This window comes from Acinonyx jubatus, chromosome D3 (genome assembly GCF_027475565.1).
Source record: "Acinonyx jubatus isolate Ajub_Pintada_27869175 chromosome D3, VMU_Ajub_asm_v1.0, whole genome shotgun sequence".
Taxonomy (NCBI): Eukaryota; Metazoa; Chordata; class Mammalia; order Carnivora; family Felidae; genus Acinonyx; species Acinonyx jubatus.
Genome location: NC_069392.1, coordinates 65,158,455 through 65,174,852, shown reverse-complemented (window position 1 = coordinate 65,174,852; position 16,398 = coordinate 65,158,455). Strand labels below are relative to the sequence as shown.

General features: G+C 54.8%; 1 protein-coding gene across 4 annotated transcripts in view; it reads left to right on the top strand.

Moving 5' to 3' along the window:
* Positions 1-15,600, top strand: part of ST8SIA5 (ST8 alpha-N-acetyl-neuraminide alpha-2,8-sialyltransferase 5) — a 58,502-nt gene extending 42,902 nt beyond the window's left edge. For 3 of the 4 annotated variants that reach the window (XM_027068908.2, XM_027068909.2, XM_053205555.1), the window contains 4 exons: positions 3,452-3,596; positions 7,490-7,602; positions 8,399-8,491; positions 9,854-15,600. In XM_027068908.2, the coding sequence (XP_026924709.1) occupies positions 3,452-3,596; positions 7,490-7,602; positions 8,399-8,491; positions 9,854-10,322 (820 nt within the window). In that variant the 3' untranslated portion in view covers positions 10,323-15,600. The remainder of the gene's footprint in view (positions 1-3,451; positions 3,597-7,489; positions 7,603-8,398; positions 8,492-9,853) is intronic. The other variant, XM_053205556.1, reaches the window with a different exon arrangement.
* The last annotated feature ends 798 nt before the right edge of the window (positions 15,601-16,398 follow it).

Here is a 16,398-nt window from a genome sequence, read left to right as displayed (position 1 = left end):
AAGGCCCGGCCCCGGGGTCGTCTTTTCCCCGGAGCTGGCCCTGGCTGGGCTTTGGGATCTGGGCAGCGGGGAGGTTCTGACTCAGTACACACGCCGAGGTGGGCACCCTGCTGGCCACGACCCCTGCATTCCGGCCCCTAGGCCTTGCGGCAGCCCCGTAGGGGGCAGGGGGGGTGCGGTGTGGCCACTACAGCTCCACCTTGGTTCCAGGTCTCCAGCAGGCCTGAGGGGTGAGGTGCACTGAGCCTTCTTCTATGGCCGCGCCCTGTCACCAGCCCCTCCGGGGGCAGCTTGCTTGCACCAGACGCCTGAGGCCTGCTGTAGATGAGCTTCTAATTACTCCCTGACCCAAAGCGATAGATTATAAACTCCCAGAGAGGCAAGAGCCATAGTTTAAGGTTCCCCTGTCTGAAAGAGATGAGCAGATTAACGTGAACCGTGGATTCATCGCTAAAATTCTGTGAGCTCACGGTGGGATTTTAGTGCAGACAGACCTTACCGAATGGGACTGATGGGACCCCGGGGCGTGTGGGTATAGACCGGATGCAGGCTACTCAGGCTGAAGTTTGGATGCAGTCAGGAGCCATCAGCATGCAGGAATCCTACCCCGGGGAGGGGGGGGGGGGGGTGGGGCTGTGAAAAGCAAATGACACTAAGCATTTTGTCTTTTCCTTATGAGTCATTTGGTCCAGTTTTCTGCAATTCCAGGCCACGTCTAGAGACTGAGTAGTAGTTTTAAGTGGCACATTTTTAGAAATGTGGATGTTTAAAGTGATAACCCCGGAAGAGCAGGTACCGGCAGCCGCAAACCAGAGGCCTCTGTGAGACTGCAGACTCCCAGCTAAGGCCCAACAGGAGGGCAGGAAGACCCCGCCTTCCCCCCCCCCCCCCCCCCGCCATCATAAAAGTAGAACATGAACTTGAGGAAAGTGCTGGGAGGCGGGAACAGGTCCAAGGTCTGTGCGGCAAGTGCCACCCCAAATCCAGCCCTTAGCAAGAGGTGTTAGTGTAGGCACTGCCCTGGCAGACGCCCCCCGGGGGTGGGCGGGGCCTGAGCAGGCTGATAGAACACCCAGCGCAGAGGTCAGCGAGGTGCAAGGAGATGTTGTCTGGGCTGGGAGCTGCACAGAAGTGTCCTCCGTGGGAGTCACATATCTAAGGAGATAACGAAGCAGCAGGAAGATGATATGGCAACAGAAAAACAAGGATTAAGTGTGGGAGCCTTCGGCAGGGATCAGCCAGCACTATCCAGCAGAGAGGCTCCGGGCGCGGGGCGGGCATGCTGAGCCCCTTCTCGGGGTGGGGGGTAGGGGCGTAGTTTCAGGTGTGGAAAAGGGAGATGACATCAGGTCTTGTCAGGCTCCAAATGGAAAAACCTTCAAAGCCAGTCGGTTGCCTCCCTTTGCTCTCATTACAAGCTCATTCAACGATGATGAGATCCTTCATTCAGGTTTGCAAGACCCTGGTATGGTGAAATGGGGAGGGGTGGAGGGGACGTGCTAGAAGGAGTCCTGTGACTGAGGCCTTCCCTCACCCTACTGCCTACAAATGGACGTGCTGGCATTCTGGTTTATAGCTCCGTCACTGGTAAGCTTGGTTAATATGAGAGAGTTTCCATCAGTGGTGAACTCTCCAGCTGGCTGGCAAGATTGAGTTTCTGGACCAGCAAAGCTAAATGGGCCAGTGCTGACTCATGGCCTCTGCTGGCCGAGTCCCTGGCCTCCCCTCTGAGAAGACTCAGTCAACATTCTGAAACTCATCACTCCACAGGAAGGCCCTCTCCGATCGGCAGCCAGCTGAGTTTCCCCAATGAAATCCCTACGAGAAATAAAGTCATAAAACATAATTTTATAACCTTCCTGGCTTTGGCAACCTGGAGTCGCAGAATTATAGAGGCTCAGAGGGAGAAGAGCCAAGACTACATTCTATGGATGAGGCGGTGGAGGCCCAGAGCCCAGAGCCCCACAGCTGGCAGGAGCGGAGCAGAACTAGAACCCAGGCCTCCTGACACCGTGTTGGCAGCCCAAGTTTCCATCCCAGACCTTGGATGTGAACTCTCCAGCAAGCCCCTCCTCAAACGTTGGTGGTCGTCACCATCCCGGCTCCGTGGAGGTGTCCCGTCCCTCCTGGGGCCGCCTAGACACTGCACGTGACAGTGCCTGGAGCCAGTGTTGGCGGGAGGAGGCCAGTGTGGACTCAGCATAACACTGCTGCTTTGGGAGAAAACGGAGCCTCGCGGGCTCAAAGTCCTCCCCACCCCACCACGTGGGAGAGCAGCAGCTTGCCTGCCTCCCGTGTCAGGTCCAGGCCCTGGGCAGCCAGGGTGGGGGGCTCTGGGCCCCCAGGGCAGGGGAGAGCAGTGCCCAGGACCCCACCCCTCAGCAGGCCTCGGAGAGAGAGTGACCCGGCAGAGCACCAGCTGAGGCAGAGGGAAAATTCAGCCTTCTCCGGCCTGGCCGACTCCCAGGTCGGCCTCAGCAGCCGCCTTCTCCCTTGGAGGGCTTATTTTTATTTTTATTTTTTAGTTTTGCAAAGGCTGCTTGCATCCTCTAAGCTTTAACCCTTCTGTGGCTTGTGTTTGACTGCTCTTGTGAGTGAAAGCCACAGGGCTTTTTCTTTCTTTCTTCCTTCCTCCCTTCCTTCCTTCCTTCCTTCCTTCCTTCCTTCCTTCCTTCCTTCCTTCCTTCCTTCCTTCCTTTCTTTCTTTCAACAATGGACTCCTGAAAACCTCTTTAGGAAGTCAGGCTCCTCTTTCTGCAGGAAGTCATCAACCAGCACCAGCCCACTTCCTGACCTCCCCTCTTCCTCAGACACTTTCTAAATGCTTCTGTTGACCATCGGTGTCTTGGGTTTTTGCCCCCCGTGGGATAGGGGTAAACACCTTGTCTAAGGGGCCAAGAACCCTCTGTGTCCCCGGATTTCCATCAAGGCTGGATAAAGAGTGTTTCCAGAAAGTAGTAGAATGCCTGGCAGATCTTGGCGAACGCCTGACTGAGGCATGACTCATCCCACGACTGGCCGGCAGCTGGCTGTCGAACACCCGAACACTTGTGCGACTGACACCGTGCAGGATCTGGAGAGGCAGGGTGCCTGCCATCAAGGGGCTTTCGTTCAAGCGGGGAGGGGGTTGGTGGGTGACGAAGTGGGTGGTAGCTGGTCTGTGCTCCGGGTCCTCGGAGGCCAGTGAGGTCAGTGGGGTGGGCAGCTGGGAGCTCCCGGAGAGAAAGGCGAGTGTGAGGAGGGGAGGCAAGGCCCAGGCTTTGGGAGGCATGTTGAAGGGGGAGGGGACAACATAAGCAGAGGCAAGGGGGTGGGAGTGAGTGTGGGAAGGGGTCGGGGGGAGAGAACGGTTCACCCCGAGGGGCCTCAGCTCCCTGACCCCTCTGTTCTTCCAGAGGCTTTGCTCTGCCCTGTGTCACCTGTCCCTCCTGCTGTGTCTCCTGCCTGGCAGGTCCACTCTGTCCAGGTGCTGCAACGCCCCCTCCTTCCTCTTCACGACGCAGAAGAACACGCCCCTGGGGACGAAGCTCAAGTATGAAGTGGACACCAGCGGCATCTACCACATCAACCAGGAGATCTTCCGCATGTTTCCCAAGGTGCTGCTTGGGGCAGGGCAGTCTGGGCAGGGCAAAGGGGCGACCTCACGTGGCCCTCTGTGGCCACGCCCACGCAGTGTGGCATCACTCTGCTGTGCCCTCTGCACCCATTGTCCTGGCTCGGGTTGGCTCAGTGGACTGTCCTCCGGGGCTCCCGTCTGGGCAGAGTGAGTGCCAACTGGCTATTATTTGAGCGACTTCTGGCAAGAAAATGGTTGTCAAATTTTGGTTATTGCATTGCTTGCAGAGGACATCCTGAAGATATCTGGGAGAGTGATTAGGCATTTGTCCCCCACTGGAGGCAGGCGCAGGAGCAAAACCATTCACGCAAAGGTTGCATGCATGAGAAATCACAGACCAGTAGAAAGCAAATCGAGAACGATTTGATCTCACGTTGGATGACCTTGGACGGCTCTTATATCTTCCAAGGCCCCAGTCTCCCTGTCCATCACACTGGACTGGTTTAGGCTAGGAATAGGTTTGGCTGCTTATAACAGAAAATCTAAGTAAAACAAGATAGACGTGAATTGTTTTCCTTCCGCCTAAAAGAAGTCGGGAGGGCTAGTACGGTGGCTCCCTGGTCATGGGGGACCACAGGATAAGTGATCTCATGAATGAACGGCTCAGGGCACTGAAGCTCTGGCTTCACTTGTGGCCTGACCACAGCATCAGAATCTCAGAGAAAAGGGCCTGGAACCTGCCTTTTCAGCTCATTCTGGTGGTTATTACCATCTGAAGAGGAAGAAGGTTCCACTGGATGTGTTCATAACCACCACCTGGAGAGCAATGGGTCCAGGGCAGGGCTTAGTGAGCCCCGTTTGCAGAAATGCTGAGTGGGGGCATGTCAGGTCTTTCTGGATGAAATCTGAGGGCCTGGGCTGCCCTGCTTCAACGGGAATGCTCATGAAACAAAGCCCACAGGTCCCTGCGTTTTGTTACTTAAACGGAGGGTGCTGATAAGATTGGGCCTTGTGGGGGCAGCGGGGAGGAGCACAAGGTGGAGAGGTGTCACACATTCTCTCCCCACGTCACTGGGCTGGAGGATGATGGGGATAAGCCACATTTACCAGGTGGGTCTTTTTTTTTTTCTTTTTTTTAATGTTTATTTTTGAGAGAGAGAGACAGAGTGTAAGGGGGGAGGGGCAGAGAGAGAGAGGGAGACACAGACTCCGAAGCAGGCTCCAGGCTCTGAGCTGTCAGCACAGGGTCCATTGCGGGGCTCAAACTCCCAAACCACGAGATCATGACCTGAGCCAAAGTCAGATGCCTAAGCGACTGAGCCCCCCAGGCACCCCTACAGCGTGGGTCTTGCAAGGCCTGGAACAGGAGGCTGATGTCCGACAGGTGGACTTACATCTCATGCGGGTCATGCCAGTGGGTGACAGTTCAGTTATGACATATGGGTCCAACAAGGGCCGTGGGTATAGACGGCCGAGGCCCAGGGAGTGAGAGCAGGGCTGCCAAATGTTCTCTGGAAAGGGCCAAAGAGCAAATATTTTAAGCCTTGCAGGCCATATGGTCTCTGTCACAGCCACTCACCTTTATGGTTCCAGCACAAGGCAGCCACGGACCTTCACAAACAAACGAGTGTGGCTGGGCTGCAGTAACACTCTAGTTCCTAGCAGACACTGAAACGTGAACTTTACATAATTTTTACGTGTCACGAAGTCTTCTTCTTTTGATCCCCACCCCCAACCATTTAAAAATACAAAACCCATGCTTAGCTCGCAGGCTGTACAGAAACAGGCAGAAGGTCCGAGGTGGCCCGCAGGCCGTAATTAGCCACCCCCTGAGTTAGAGCCCGTGACTTAGAAGGATTCATACCCTCAAGGTAAGTACTTCTTTGGGATTGTATAAAATTCAGCTTCTCCACCTCCTCCCCCGACCCTGGAGATTCTGATTCCATGGTTCTGGGAAGGAGCCCAGGAATTTCTATTTCCAGAAAGTACTCCAGGTTGTTTTTGATGTACAGAAGTTTGGGAGACACTGACATAGAACATAAAGGCCTTTGAGGATCTCTCCAAAGATAACTTTGGTTTTTTCCTTTCCCTGGTAAAAATCGAACAGGGCAGTTTTCCCCAGTGGCTGTGAGACACCCTTGTTTTCCCCATCCTGGCCCCTGGGCCTGTCCCTTCAGGGACAATGGGCCTTGAAGGACAGTCTCCCACAGACGGATGCAGCATCTTCTTCAGATTTAGTCTCCTTCCTGACGACCCACTGTGGTGTGATTGCCCATGACCCCACCGGGAGGCCAAGGTGCCGACCAGGGCCTCTGTCATTCAGGGCTGGCCAGGTGATGCGTGCTGGAAGGGGAGCTGTCCAGTAGGCTCCTGGGGGGAGGGATCTTTGGGGACTAATGACAGTAATAATCTGGTCCTCCTGCCGAGATACCTCTGGGCCAAGCATCACCCTGGATAGGCTTTTCATTTACACTAGTGGTTCTCAACCCTGGGGACATTTGGCAACGTTTAGAGACATTTTGGTGGTTATGATTGGGCGTTACCCTTGACATCCGGTGGGGAGAGGCCCAGGGATGCTGCTAAACATTCTGCAGTCCACAGGGCAGCCCCCTCCCCCCCCCCGCCCCAGCAAGGAATGAGCTGGTCCAAAGTGTCAACGGTGCCAGATCGAGAAACTCTGCTTCACGTTGTCTCACTTTTGAAAAGCACGACATACACATGGAATTATCCTAATTTTACAGATGGGAAAACCGAGCTGCTGAGAACTCAAAACACTTGTCTATGGTTCCTTCACCTCATTATCATGCAAAACCAGGGCTGAACCTGGGTCTTTTGCCTAGGGGACCCCATCCTGGTTGGTCCCGGGCTTTCCTGGTTTGACCCAAGGGAAACCCTGCATCCCGGGCAGAGTTCCCCAGTCTTGGGCACACTGGGGGTTTGGACACCCTGCCCTTGACTCCAGGTCTGTGCTTCTTTCTGCCTGTGCCATGCCTGTGGCTGCTTGGTTCCATCTGCCTTAGGTTTCCTTGGTGGGGGGGTGGGGGGGGGTTATGACCCAGAGCAGGGACGGGACAGAATCGGGACCCTTAACCCTCAGGCCAGTGTTTGCTTTTTCCTGCTGACGTGCCTGTGGTCCCCTGGAGAGCATGCCCAGGGAGCCTTGTGGGGAGCCGGTGCCCAGACCAAGGTAACCCCAGCAGTCAGGGTGTGACAAGGTCAAAGTGCCGTGAGATGGTCACTCCCAGGGCTCCCGCAAGTGTGACTGTCACTCAGGCTAAGTCCCGGGCTCCTCTGCACTTCGCAGAGATTTCAGGAATTTCCGGCCTCTCGCTGTTCCCCAGTGTGGCCTTGCTTACTCAGCCCTTGGTCTCTTGTCCCTGCTGCTGCCAAGTCCTGCCATGTGTCCCGGTCCATCTGATCTTTGAATCCCAGGCACATGTCCCCCCCTGCAGAGCAGAGGGAGGGTCTGTACCATGCCCTGAGCTGAAAGGGGTGAGAGCCAGGTTTAGGGCCCTGGTCCCAGGCGGCCCTGTCCCCATCTCTGCTGCTGTCACCCCCCAGAACATCTGCATTAACCAATAAAACATGCATACTAGAAGTCATAAAGATGAGCTTCCCAACATTGGCAAAACCAAAGGCAAGCAGGACTAGCCACAACCTGTACTCTCTTCTTTCTGGAAACCTGAGGCATCCCAGAGCTTATTGAAAAAGGTTGTGGAGACCTGGCTTCTGTTCCAGCTCATTCGTACTGGCCAGTGGGACTGAGAACAAGTCTCCTGGCCTCTCTTCTCATCTGCAAAGCGGAATAACCACTTTTCTCCCACATTCCCTGCAAGGCTGGCTCGTAGACGTGATCATGGGTACAGGGGTGAGGGCACCCAAAGAAGGCAGGGAGGGCATTGCCTGTGACAGCCGCGTCCCTGTCTCCCCCAGGACATGCCCTACTACCGGTCCCAGTTTAAGAAGTGTGCAGTGGTGGGCAATGGAGGCATCTTAAAGAACAGCCGCTGTGGGAGAGAGATCAACAGCGCTGACTTTGTCTTCCGGTAAAGAATCCCCCAGGCTCTGCACCTGCTGCTTCTGCCCCCACGGCCCTCCGGCTCTGTGCCCTTCCCTCTTGTGGTGCCCCACCCCCATCCCCCAATGCTGTCCTTCAAGAGATCAGCCTCCACTCCCCAGCCCTGCACACCCTCATGCTCTGGGTTGTTTCTTGCCCTCTCCAGCCCTATCCCTTGGGGCCAGTGGCCAAACCTCTCAGGTCCTCTGTCTCCACGTCTGCGGAATGAGACGTGTGCAAAGAACACCTCTGTTTTCAAAATAATTAATTTTTTAAAAAAGAGCATAGCAGCTATATGAAGGTCTGTGCAGATCTGTGGGTGTGCAGAACCCTCCCCAACTGGGTTCTTCTCTTCCAGAAGCAGGGCTTGGAACAAGGGCGGCCTTGGGGCTGGCACCAATATTGGCTTCGCCCTGGCTTTAACTAAGTCAGAGATGGGTCCTGGTGTTTCTTCTTCCTCAGATAGAGCCCCTTCTAGCCTCTTTGGGTATCCTCGCTTACATCTTTAGCCTGGATAAAGAAGATGGGTTGAAAATAAAGGCTTCATGCAGAGGGATTGGGGTTGAGGCTGTCCACCATCATTGTGCCACTCGGGGGAGGGGGGGAGGAGTAAACTTGCCTCTCTATGCACAGGCCACAAAGATTCCATCCAGCTGGCTGCCTCTGCCTCCCTCTGCCCATAGGAGCAACATCTCCTCCCTCCCCACGCCCTCCCCCTGCCTGCTCTCCAGCTGTGTCTAGAATGACTGAGCACATACGGCCTGGGTGCCTTGTCTCTTGTGCAGGTGCAACCTACCCCCCATCTCGGAGAAGTACACCATGGATGTGGGAGTGAAGACGGATGTGGTCACTGTGAACCCCAGCATCATCACCGAGAGGTAACTGACCCTCTTCTAGACTTGTGCTGTCCAGTATGGTACCCGCTAGTCACATGTGGTTACTGGCCACTGGAAATGTGGCTATCCAGATTGACATGGGCTGTCTATAAGTGTAAACACACACCCGATTTCAAAGACTTAACATGGAAAGGAGGATGGACCATATCTCATCCATTGTTTGTATCGATTACCTGTTGAAAGAGTAGTATTTTGGGGGCGCCTGGGTGGCTCAGTCGGTTGAGCGTCCGACTTCGGCTCAGGTCATGATCTCGCAGTCCGTGAGTTCGAGCCCTGCGTCGGGCTCTGTGCTGACTGCTCAGAGCCTGGAGCCTGTTTCGGATTCTGTGTCTCCATCTCTCTCTGACCCTCCCCCGTTCATGCTCTGTCTCTCTCTGTCTCAAAAATAAATAAACGTTAAAAAAATTAAAAAAAAAAAAAAGAAAGAGTAGTATTTTGGGTACAGCAGGTTAAATAAAACATTGTGAGCATTAAATATAATATAAAAATTAACTTCACCCACTCCTTTCTACTTATTTAAATATGATCATTAGAACGTTTTAAGTGAGATATGTGGCCTCAGTTCTATTTCTTTTGGACAGCACCGGTCTAGACAGTCTTCACGTAGATGGGCCAGAAAGCTTTCCCGAGTGTGATGGGGGAAGACAGCTCCCTACCCTGGTGTATCCAGGGGGCCCTGGGAGAAGACTCTTAACAAAGATCTCAGTCCCCACCTAGTTCCCCTCCTGGGGTTTGTCTGCCTGGGAGGCCTTGGGGACGGGGGTCAATGGGTTAAAACAACAGCCAAGGGCCTAGTCACATCATCCAGGTCAGACCAGGGGTAAGAGAGGGGACAGCCAGAGACCAGAGGCTAAAGAGTTGGTAAATCAGGCGAGGAAAGCACGAGTGAGGGGCTGCGGGGCAGGAAGGAGAGAGCAGGCACACTCATTTGGGGTAGTCATTGGGGATCTTGGGAAAGAAAGTACACGCGTCTGCCCTGAGGGCCCAGGGAAAGCCTCCACTTCCTCCCTACCTCCCCACCGAGTCCCCCCTTCCCCCCCCCACCCCGCCCCCGGATGCTCTCATCCCTTTGGGTTAAGCATTGCCCTCCCTACATGGTCGTCCCTTTGGACTCAGATTGCTTCTACTTAGAAAACAGAAGGCAGGCCATTCGTCTTAGGAGGTGAATGAGATGAAAGGAAGCGGGGTGGCCTTGAGTCCCCTGCATTTTCTGGAAAGGCCCCAGGGTGCCGGATGGGGGCAGCAGGGGCGGTGGGGCGGGGGAAGAGGCGCACAGGCACGTTGGAGGTGGGGGTGGGGGTGGGGGGAGTGGGCCGACCACCCTTCTGCTCCGGCCCCGCCCAGGTTCCACAAGTTGGAGAAGTGGCGGCGGCCCTTCTACCGGGTGCTGCAGGTGTACGAGAACGCGTCGGTGCTGCTGCCCGCCTTCTACAACACGCGCAACACCGACGTGTCCATCCGCGTCAAGTACGTGCTGGACGACTTCGAGTCGACGCAGGCCGTGTACTACTTCCACCCGCAATACCTGGTCAACGTGTCGCGCTACTGGCTCAGCCTGGGGGTGCGCGCGAAGCGCATCAGCACCGGCCTCATCCTGGCCACCGCGGCGCTCGAGCTCTGCGAGGAGGTGCACCTGTTCGGCTTCTGGGCCTTCCCCATGAACCCCTCGGGCCTCTACATCACCCACCACTACTATGACAACGTCAAGCCCCGCCCCGGCTTCCACGCCATGCCCTCTGAGATCTTCAACTTCCTGCACCTGCACAGCCGAGGCATCCTCCGCGTGCACACGGGCACCTGCACCTGCTGCTGAGGGCGGCACAGGCTGGCCGGCCACCCCGGCAAGCAGAACCTCGCTCCCCCTCTCCTTCCTGCGCCGGGCAGTGCGTGGGCCAGGAGGCAGGGATGGGGGGGGCGGGGGGGCCCGGGCACAGTCAGCTCTGTGCCAAGCCTCCTGGCCTCAGCCGGGGCCCTTGTGACCCCACCCTGCCCGTAGGTAGCATGCTGCTGGGCCACACCCCGAGATCAGGGGCCTTGAGGATTGCCAGTGATTAAAGCACATTTGCACTCAATTTTAGCATTCGGGAGAGTGCAGGCTGTAGTGGCCTTGTCCCAGCTAAAGAAAGGCCCTACGGAATGGAAAAGGGGGAGACTGGACGTGTGAGCATGGTCGAGATTTAATTCAGACTTTTGGCTTCCTGAGTTTTATACTGAGGCCTCAGCTGTGAATCGCTGTCTAGAATCTCAGAGCTTACAGAGCAACCCAGCAGCCAGACCTTCCTGTGAAGACAGAGTGGCTCAGGGGGGTCCAGGGTCTTAACCACGCCCTTTCAAACACATCCTCAGACACACACATGCACAGTCTTGGTGCCTCCGGGTTCAATCCTGTGTTTGATATTCTGATGAGAAGGACCAGCCATTTGCACTAAGGTTTCCAAGCCAATGTGATTGACTCAATACGTGCTTAGCAATTTGCTTCCTCTCCTGTCTCCTTATTTCCAGCTCTGTTTTAACCAGGAGTTATTTATAAGATCTGTTCCTCTTTATGCTCCAGAATCCTGCAGAATCCTGCTACATTGTGTTTCTGACCTGTGGGCTCCGGGCTGGAAAGCACTGAGATGCAACCGATGAGCTTTGCAGACGGGAGTGCATCATGGCCTCCGACACCAGCATCACTGAGGCTTCTGCTGTGAAGGCAGGACTTGGCACTTTACACAGCCGGGTGGCCTCACGCACACGGACCCACAGCGCCTGTGCTTTGGGAAGTTAACTGTGCCTGGGCCAAAAGGGGTTAACGTGGCATTTCACATCTGAAGTTCATTCCTTTTGCTCCCCGCAGGGTGTTACCACCACGAGCGTGGCTGTACCTAATAGACACCCACGGTGAATTGCCTTAGAACCTAGCTGCACGGACTCATAGAATGTTAGTTCTGGAGGGACTTCAGACTCCAACCTCTCGCCTTCCCTCCCTCCCTCCCTCCCTCTCTCCGTTCTTCCCTTCCTCCCTTAGACACTTCCGAAAGCCTATTCTGCTTTGGTCTGGGGTTGGCCTTGGGAAGACGTGATGACAAATCAATTCAGTATTGCTTTCTCCTCGGGCCGGAGGGCAGACCGTATGCAGGCCCGAACCCAGCTGCTGGGTGCTCTGGGGAGGATGAGGGGCTGTGAGGTTTCAGCAGGGAGTGCGGCCTGCCATCTGATGGCCTCCTTGTACAACGCAGAGCAGCACATCCCGCCAGTGAGACACAGAGGGGAGCGTGGGCCTGGTCCCAGGCCTCCAGGCTCCCGGCGCACGGCTCCTTTCTTGGCAAAACCGCTTTGTTTGGGCTTGTGTTCCACGCTGGTGGGTTGTCATGGAGTGCATGCTTCCGCCTCTGTTCTGAGCCCTGATCCTGACCGGGAGACCTCGCGCTGCTTGTCTGTAGGGCAGGGAAGTAGCCACTGAGACTAAGTAGACCCTAGTACGCCATGAACTGGGGAAAACTCCCCAGGGCCGGTGGAGGGCTGCGCTTTCTTGGTCTCTGCCTGTTCCTCCCAAGGTACTTATGGAGGTTTCCAGCCACTTGTTTGTGGCTAATTGAGAGCAGTTCTTGAAACCGTGGAATGTTAAGACTGCAAGACTTCTAAAGACCATTTTGCCCCATTTAAGGGAACAGACCTAGAAGGGGGAGGGGGCCTGGGTCGTGTCTGGGGCTCTACTGAATGGCCAGAGCCCCTGAGTGACACTTCTGTTCCAGGTGGGGCAGGGCTGGGGGGCAGGAGCCGCGGTGAATCAGACATCAGGGTTCCCACCGCTCGAGGGTGCTGCGGGTTGGCATCTGCCCCAGCAGGGCCCTCGTAGGAGCTGGCGATAGGACATAATGATCCACACCCATAGAGGAATCGGGACTCGTGGTCCCATTTCTGCCTGCGGGTCTTAGGGTGAGTTGCTTCCTCTCCCCACAGATCTCACTTTCCTCATCGCTACAACTAGAGGCTTAGGAAAGATCTCTGGGGTCCTTGCAATCTCTAATTTGTTGTTGGAGGTGTTCCTGATGTATGGATCTGAGCCACAAATAGTATTTGTTATTACGATAGTTAACATTTAGTGTGTTCTCATTCTGTGCCAGGCCCTGCACAAAGCACTTTCTTTGCATTATCTCCTGTGATCATCACAAGACCCCGTAGGTAAGAAGGCTCCCATCAGGTGAGGAGGAGGTCAGACACCCAGCGGAGGAAACCACACCCAGGCGTGTGGAACCCCAAAGCCCACGCTCTGGACCTCTGTCTTAGCTGCCTCTCGGCCAATGTCACAAGGGCTGGAACCAGAGGGATCCTGACGGAGGTGGCGCTGCAGGGTGGACCCTGCTCCAGGGACACATGCTCTGGGAGGCCGTCTTGGGTCCGAAGGCAGTCTCTGCCTGGAGTTGTCCCCCACCCCCACCCACAGTGAACGTGTGCTGTCCTGGCACTGGGGGTGGGGTGGGTTGAGGGCATCTCTACGTCTGCAGGTGAGGAGAGATGCCCAGAAAGAGTGACAACATGTTGACTGACTTGTCCATGGCCCCATGGCCAGCTAGGGCCTCGTTTGGGACTCACCTGGTCTCCTGACTTCCAGGCCATCCTCCTTCTCCCGCAGTCAGTGTTTGTGGGGAAAACATTTTTTTCAAAGGCTCGGAGAGACCTGGGCATCGATTCAGGAAGCCCCCACCGTGCTCCTCGAAGCCCCGACACCCTCCCACCGTGCAGTGCAGACTAGCAGTTTAAACTCTTATTTAAGGGAAATCGATTCCCCACAAATAAAACAACCCTCATGTCTTCCTTTGTGCTAAACCCACGGCTCCAGGGTTGAAAGGCAGCAGAAACAAGTAAATGAGTCAGTGCTTAGCCAAGCAGAACGGAAGGTAGCTCAAGGTCAGATGCCGCCTTTGAGGCGGTTTAGCAATGCTGTCGAAGCAACTCTGCCCACCAGTCACCTGGTGCCACAGAGAGCAGAGGGCCTCACGGCCCTTGACTTTGCTGACTGTGGGGAGGGGGCAGGGACGGCACTTCCTGACAGTTGAGGGAGGGCGCAGAGCTGGCTTCAGCCAGGCCTTCAACAAATAATTATTGGGCACTCACTTTGTGCCAGGCATCGTGCTAGGTGCTGGGGGATGAACGATCAATCGAAATGATCAAAACGTAGCCCCTGCCCGTCCCTGGGGCTGACAGCCTGGTGGGCGTGTCCAGACACTGAACCAGGATCCCACACGTGTGCTAAAAGCTGGCAAGTCCGAGCTCGGGGACAGTTACCAGGGAAAGAGGACGAGGGTGTTCTGGAGTTAAGCTGGAATTCTGCAGGCTGGTGATTGCCAATGCAGCGGCTGCTTCTCAGGCCTCATCCTTGAAATCCGTGTGACATGTGACAAGGGTGGCTTCGCTGTCCTTTTGAGTCCTCTCCTCCTTTGTTTCCTAACAAACCACTCTCCCCTGACTTCCTTCCTGTCTCTGAATGCTCCTTCTCAGGCCCCTTTGTTGACTCATCTTCTGTGAACCTCAGGGTTCTCTTCTCTCAGCAGGAGAGAAAGCTCATCTATTCCCAGCCTGTCTCTCCCGTCCTTGCGTCTTAGCCCCCTTACCTGCAGGCTGGTTCTCCCTTGGATCTTCGGAAGCACGCTCACCGCGGCCTCCTGAACATCTGTCCCTGCGCTGCATTGCAAACCTCATCATGTCCTCAACTGGCGTAGTTAAAAGGACACCCTGGATTCAAGGTTGCCTCTTATCATTTACTAGCTGTGTGACCCCGAGGGAGCTGCTGAAGTCCCTGGAGGGTCTGATTCATTATCTGAGGAGCGAGGCCAGGACACCAGCCTCTCCAGCTGTGGCGAGGGTCAAGTGAAATAGGGCTGCACAATGCCTAGCACAGAGCCTGGCACAAACTAGACACTCGGTGAGCCCAGCTTCCTCGGCCTCCTCCCTCCCCCAACCCTCCCCCAGTGGATGGCTCTCCTGCACTGGTGGTCGCTCACCCGAAAAACCTGGGTCACGCCTGGCTCCTCCTTCTCTGTCACCTTCCATATCAGCACAGCTGTTGGAGAACCACACTCTGCAATGCCTGCCATTCAGTGGCGGCTGCCCGGTGAGTGGTGATGTCCGGTGTGGAATTCAGACGAGATAGCGTCTTAAGTGAGAAAAGAGTGAAAATGAAAATCCGGCACACAACCCCACTTCTGCCCCTCTGTGAAGACGAATATAAGATATAACCCACTATTAAACTAGCAACACAAAAATAATTGCTTGGGAATCGATTACATTTATGAAATCTGTTTTGGCCTTGACACGATCAGAGATTTTTTTTTTTCTCTATTTTTGATTGTAGTAAAATACCCATGACATGAAATCTACCATTTGAGCCATTTTTAAGCACACAGTTCAGTAGAGTTAAGTACGTTCATGCTGTTGTGCAACCAGTCTCCAGAACACCTTTCATCTTACAAAACAAACTCTATGCCCGTTAAAGGACAGCTTCCACTTCCCCTCCCCCAGCCCCTGGAAACCACCACCCTATTTTCAGTCTCTGTGAATGAGATTATTCTCAGTATCTTGTATAAGTGGAATCATATGGTATCTGTCTTTTTGTGACTGGTTTATTTCATACAGTATCATGTAGGTAGGTACAAGCTGTTCTCAGATGGCATTCGTTGTTTTCAGTGTCTCTGTAATACAATTCTGATTTTCCTTTTGGTCCAGAGCAGTTCTCCTGGGCCCTTGGTCCATCCCTGGCTTCTGATGACCTTGACACCTTTGCTGAGGCTCAGCAGACCCGGTCTGCTTTGCTAGCTGGGCTCAGCTGTCCTGGCCACAGCCAGTATCCTGAGAGGCAACAGCTCTGCCCATCTTTTTTAAGTCATTAGATGTTTCCCCTGCAGAGTCTCTTCTGTGAACCCTCCTTCTTTTTTCATTTCAACAAGCAGAAAAGGCAGAGGGAGAGCGAGAGAGAAATACACACTTCAGTCAGTGACTTAGCGCTTGGCACAAAAGCCAGAAATCAGTGACTGTCTTTCTTTCCATTCGGGGGACGGTTCCCTTGGCAACTAAGTAACTCATTTCCTTCAATAAAAATGACTTGCTCAGCTTTGGGGTAAAAGTTTTATTTCCTCTAGAATTGTGGTTCTCAGCCTTGTGTGCACATTAGAATCACCCGGGGATCTTTATAAAATAACCCTCATGCCGGGTCCCAGAGATTCGCCCAGAGAATCTGATTCAGTTGGCCTAGGGATAGGGCCTCGACCCTTTCAAAAATCTTACGTGACTCTGCGGCACAGCGGTTAAGATCCACTGTCCTAGGGCGGAGGGGCTCTGCCTCGGCTGCACTTTGGAGTCATCTGAGGAGCTTTGAGAAATACTTGTGCCTGGATCCGGTCCGTCCCAGAGGCTCTGATCCAGTTGGTCTGAGGTATGACCCAGGTAGTCAAGTCTTTCAGCCTCTCCCCATGACTCGAACACGCAGCCAAGGTTGAGAACCATATTCTAGAGCAGTTCTTGAACCTGAAGCTGCATCAGAGTCACTCGGAGAGCTTGGGGGTTCCCGGGCCCCAGCCTGCGGTCTCTGCTTCGGTGAGCTGGCGTGGGGCCTTTCTTGCCGGCTCCCAAGTGATGGTGATGCCGGTCCAGGGATGAGGGGGCCCCATCCTGGTTGGCCTCAGATTTTCCAGGTTTGACCCAAGGGAAGCCCTGCATCCCGGCAGAGTTCCCCAGTCCTGGGCACACTGGGGGGTTTGGACACCCTGCCCTTGATTCCTGGTCTGTGCTTTCTGCCTGTGCCGTGCATGTGGCTGCTTGGTTCCATCTGCCTCAGGTTTCCTGGGGGGTAGGAGGGTGGGGGTGGATTCTGACCCAGAGCAGGGACAGGACAGAACTGGGACCCTTAA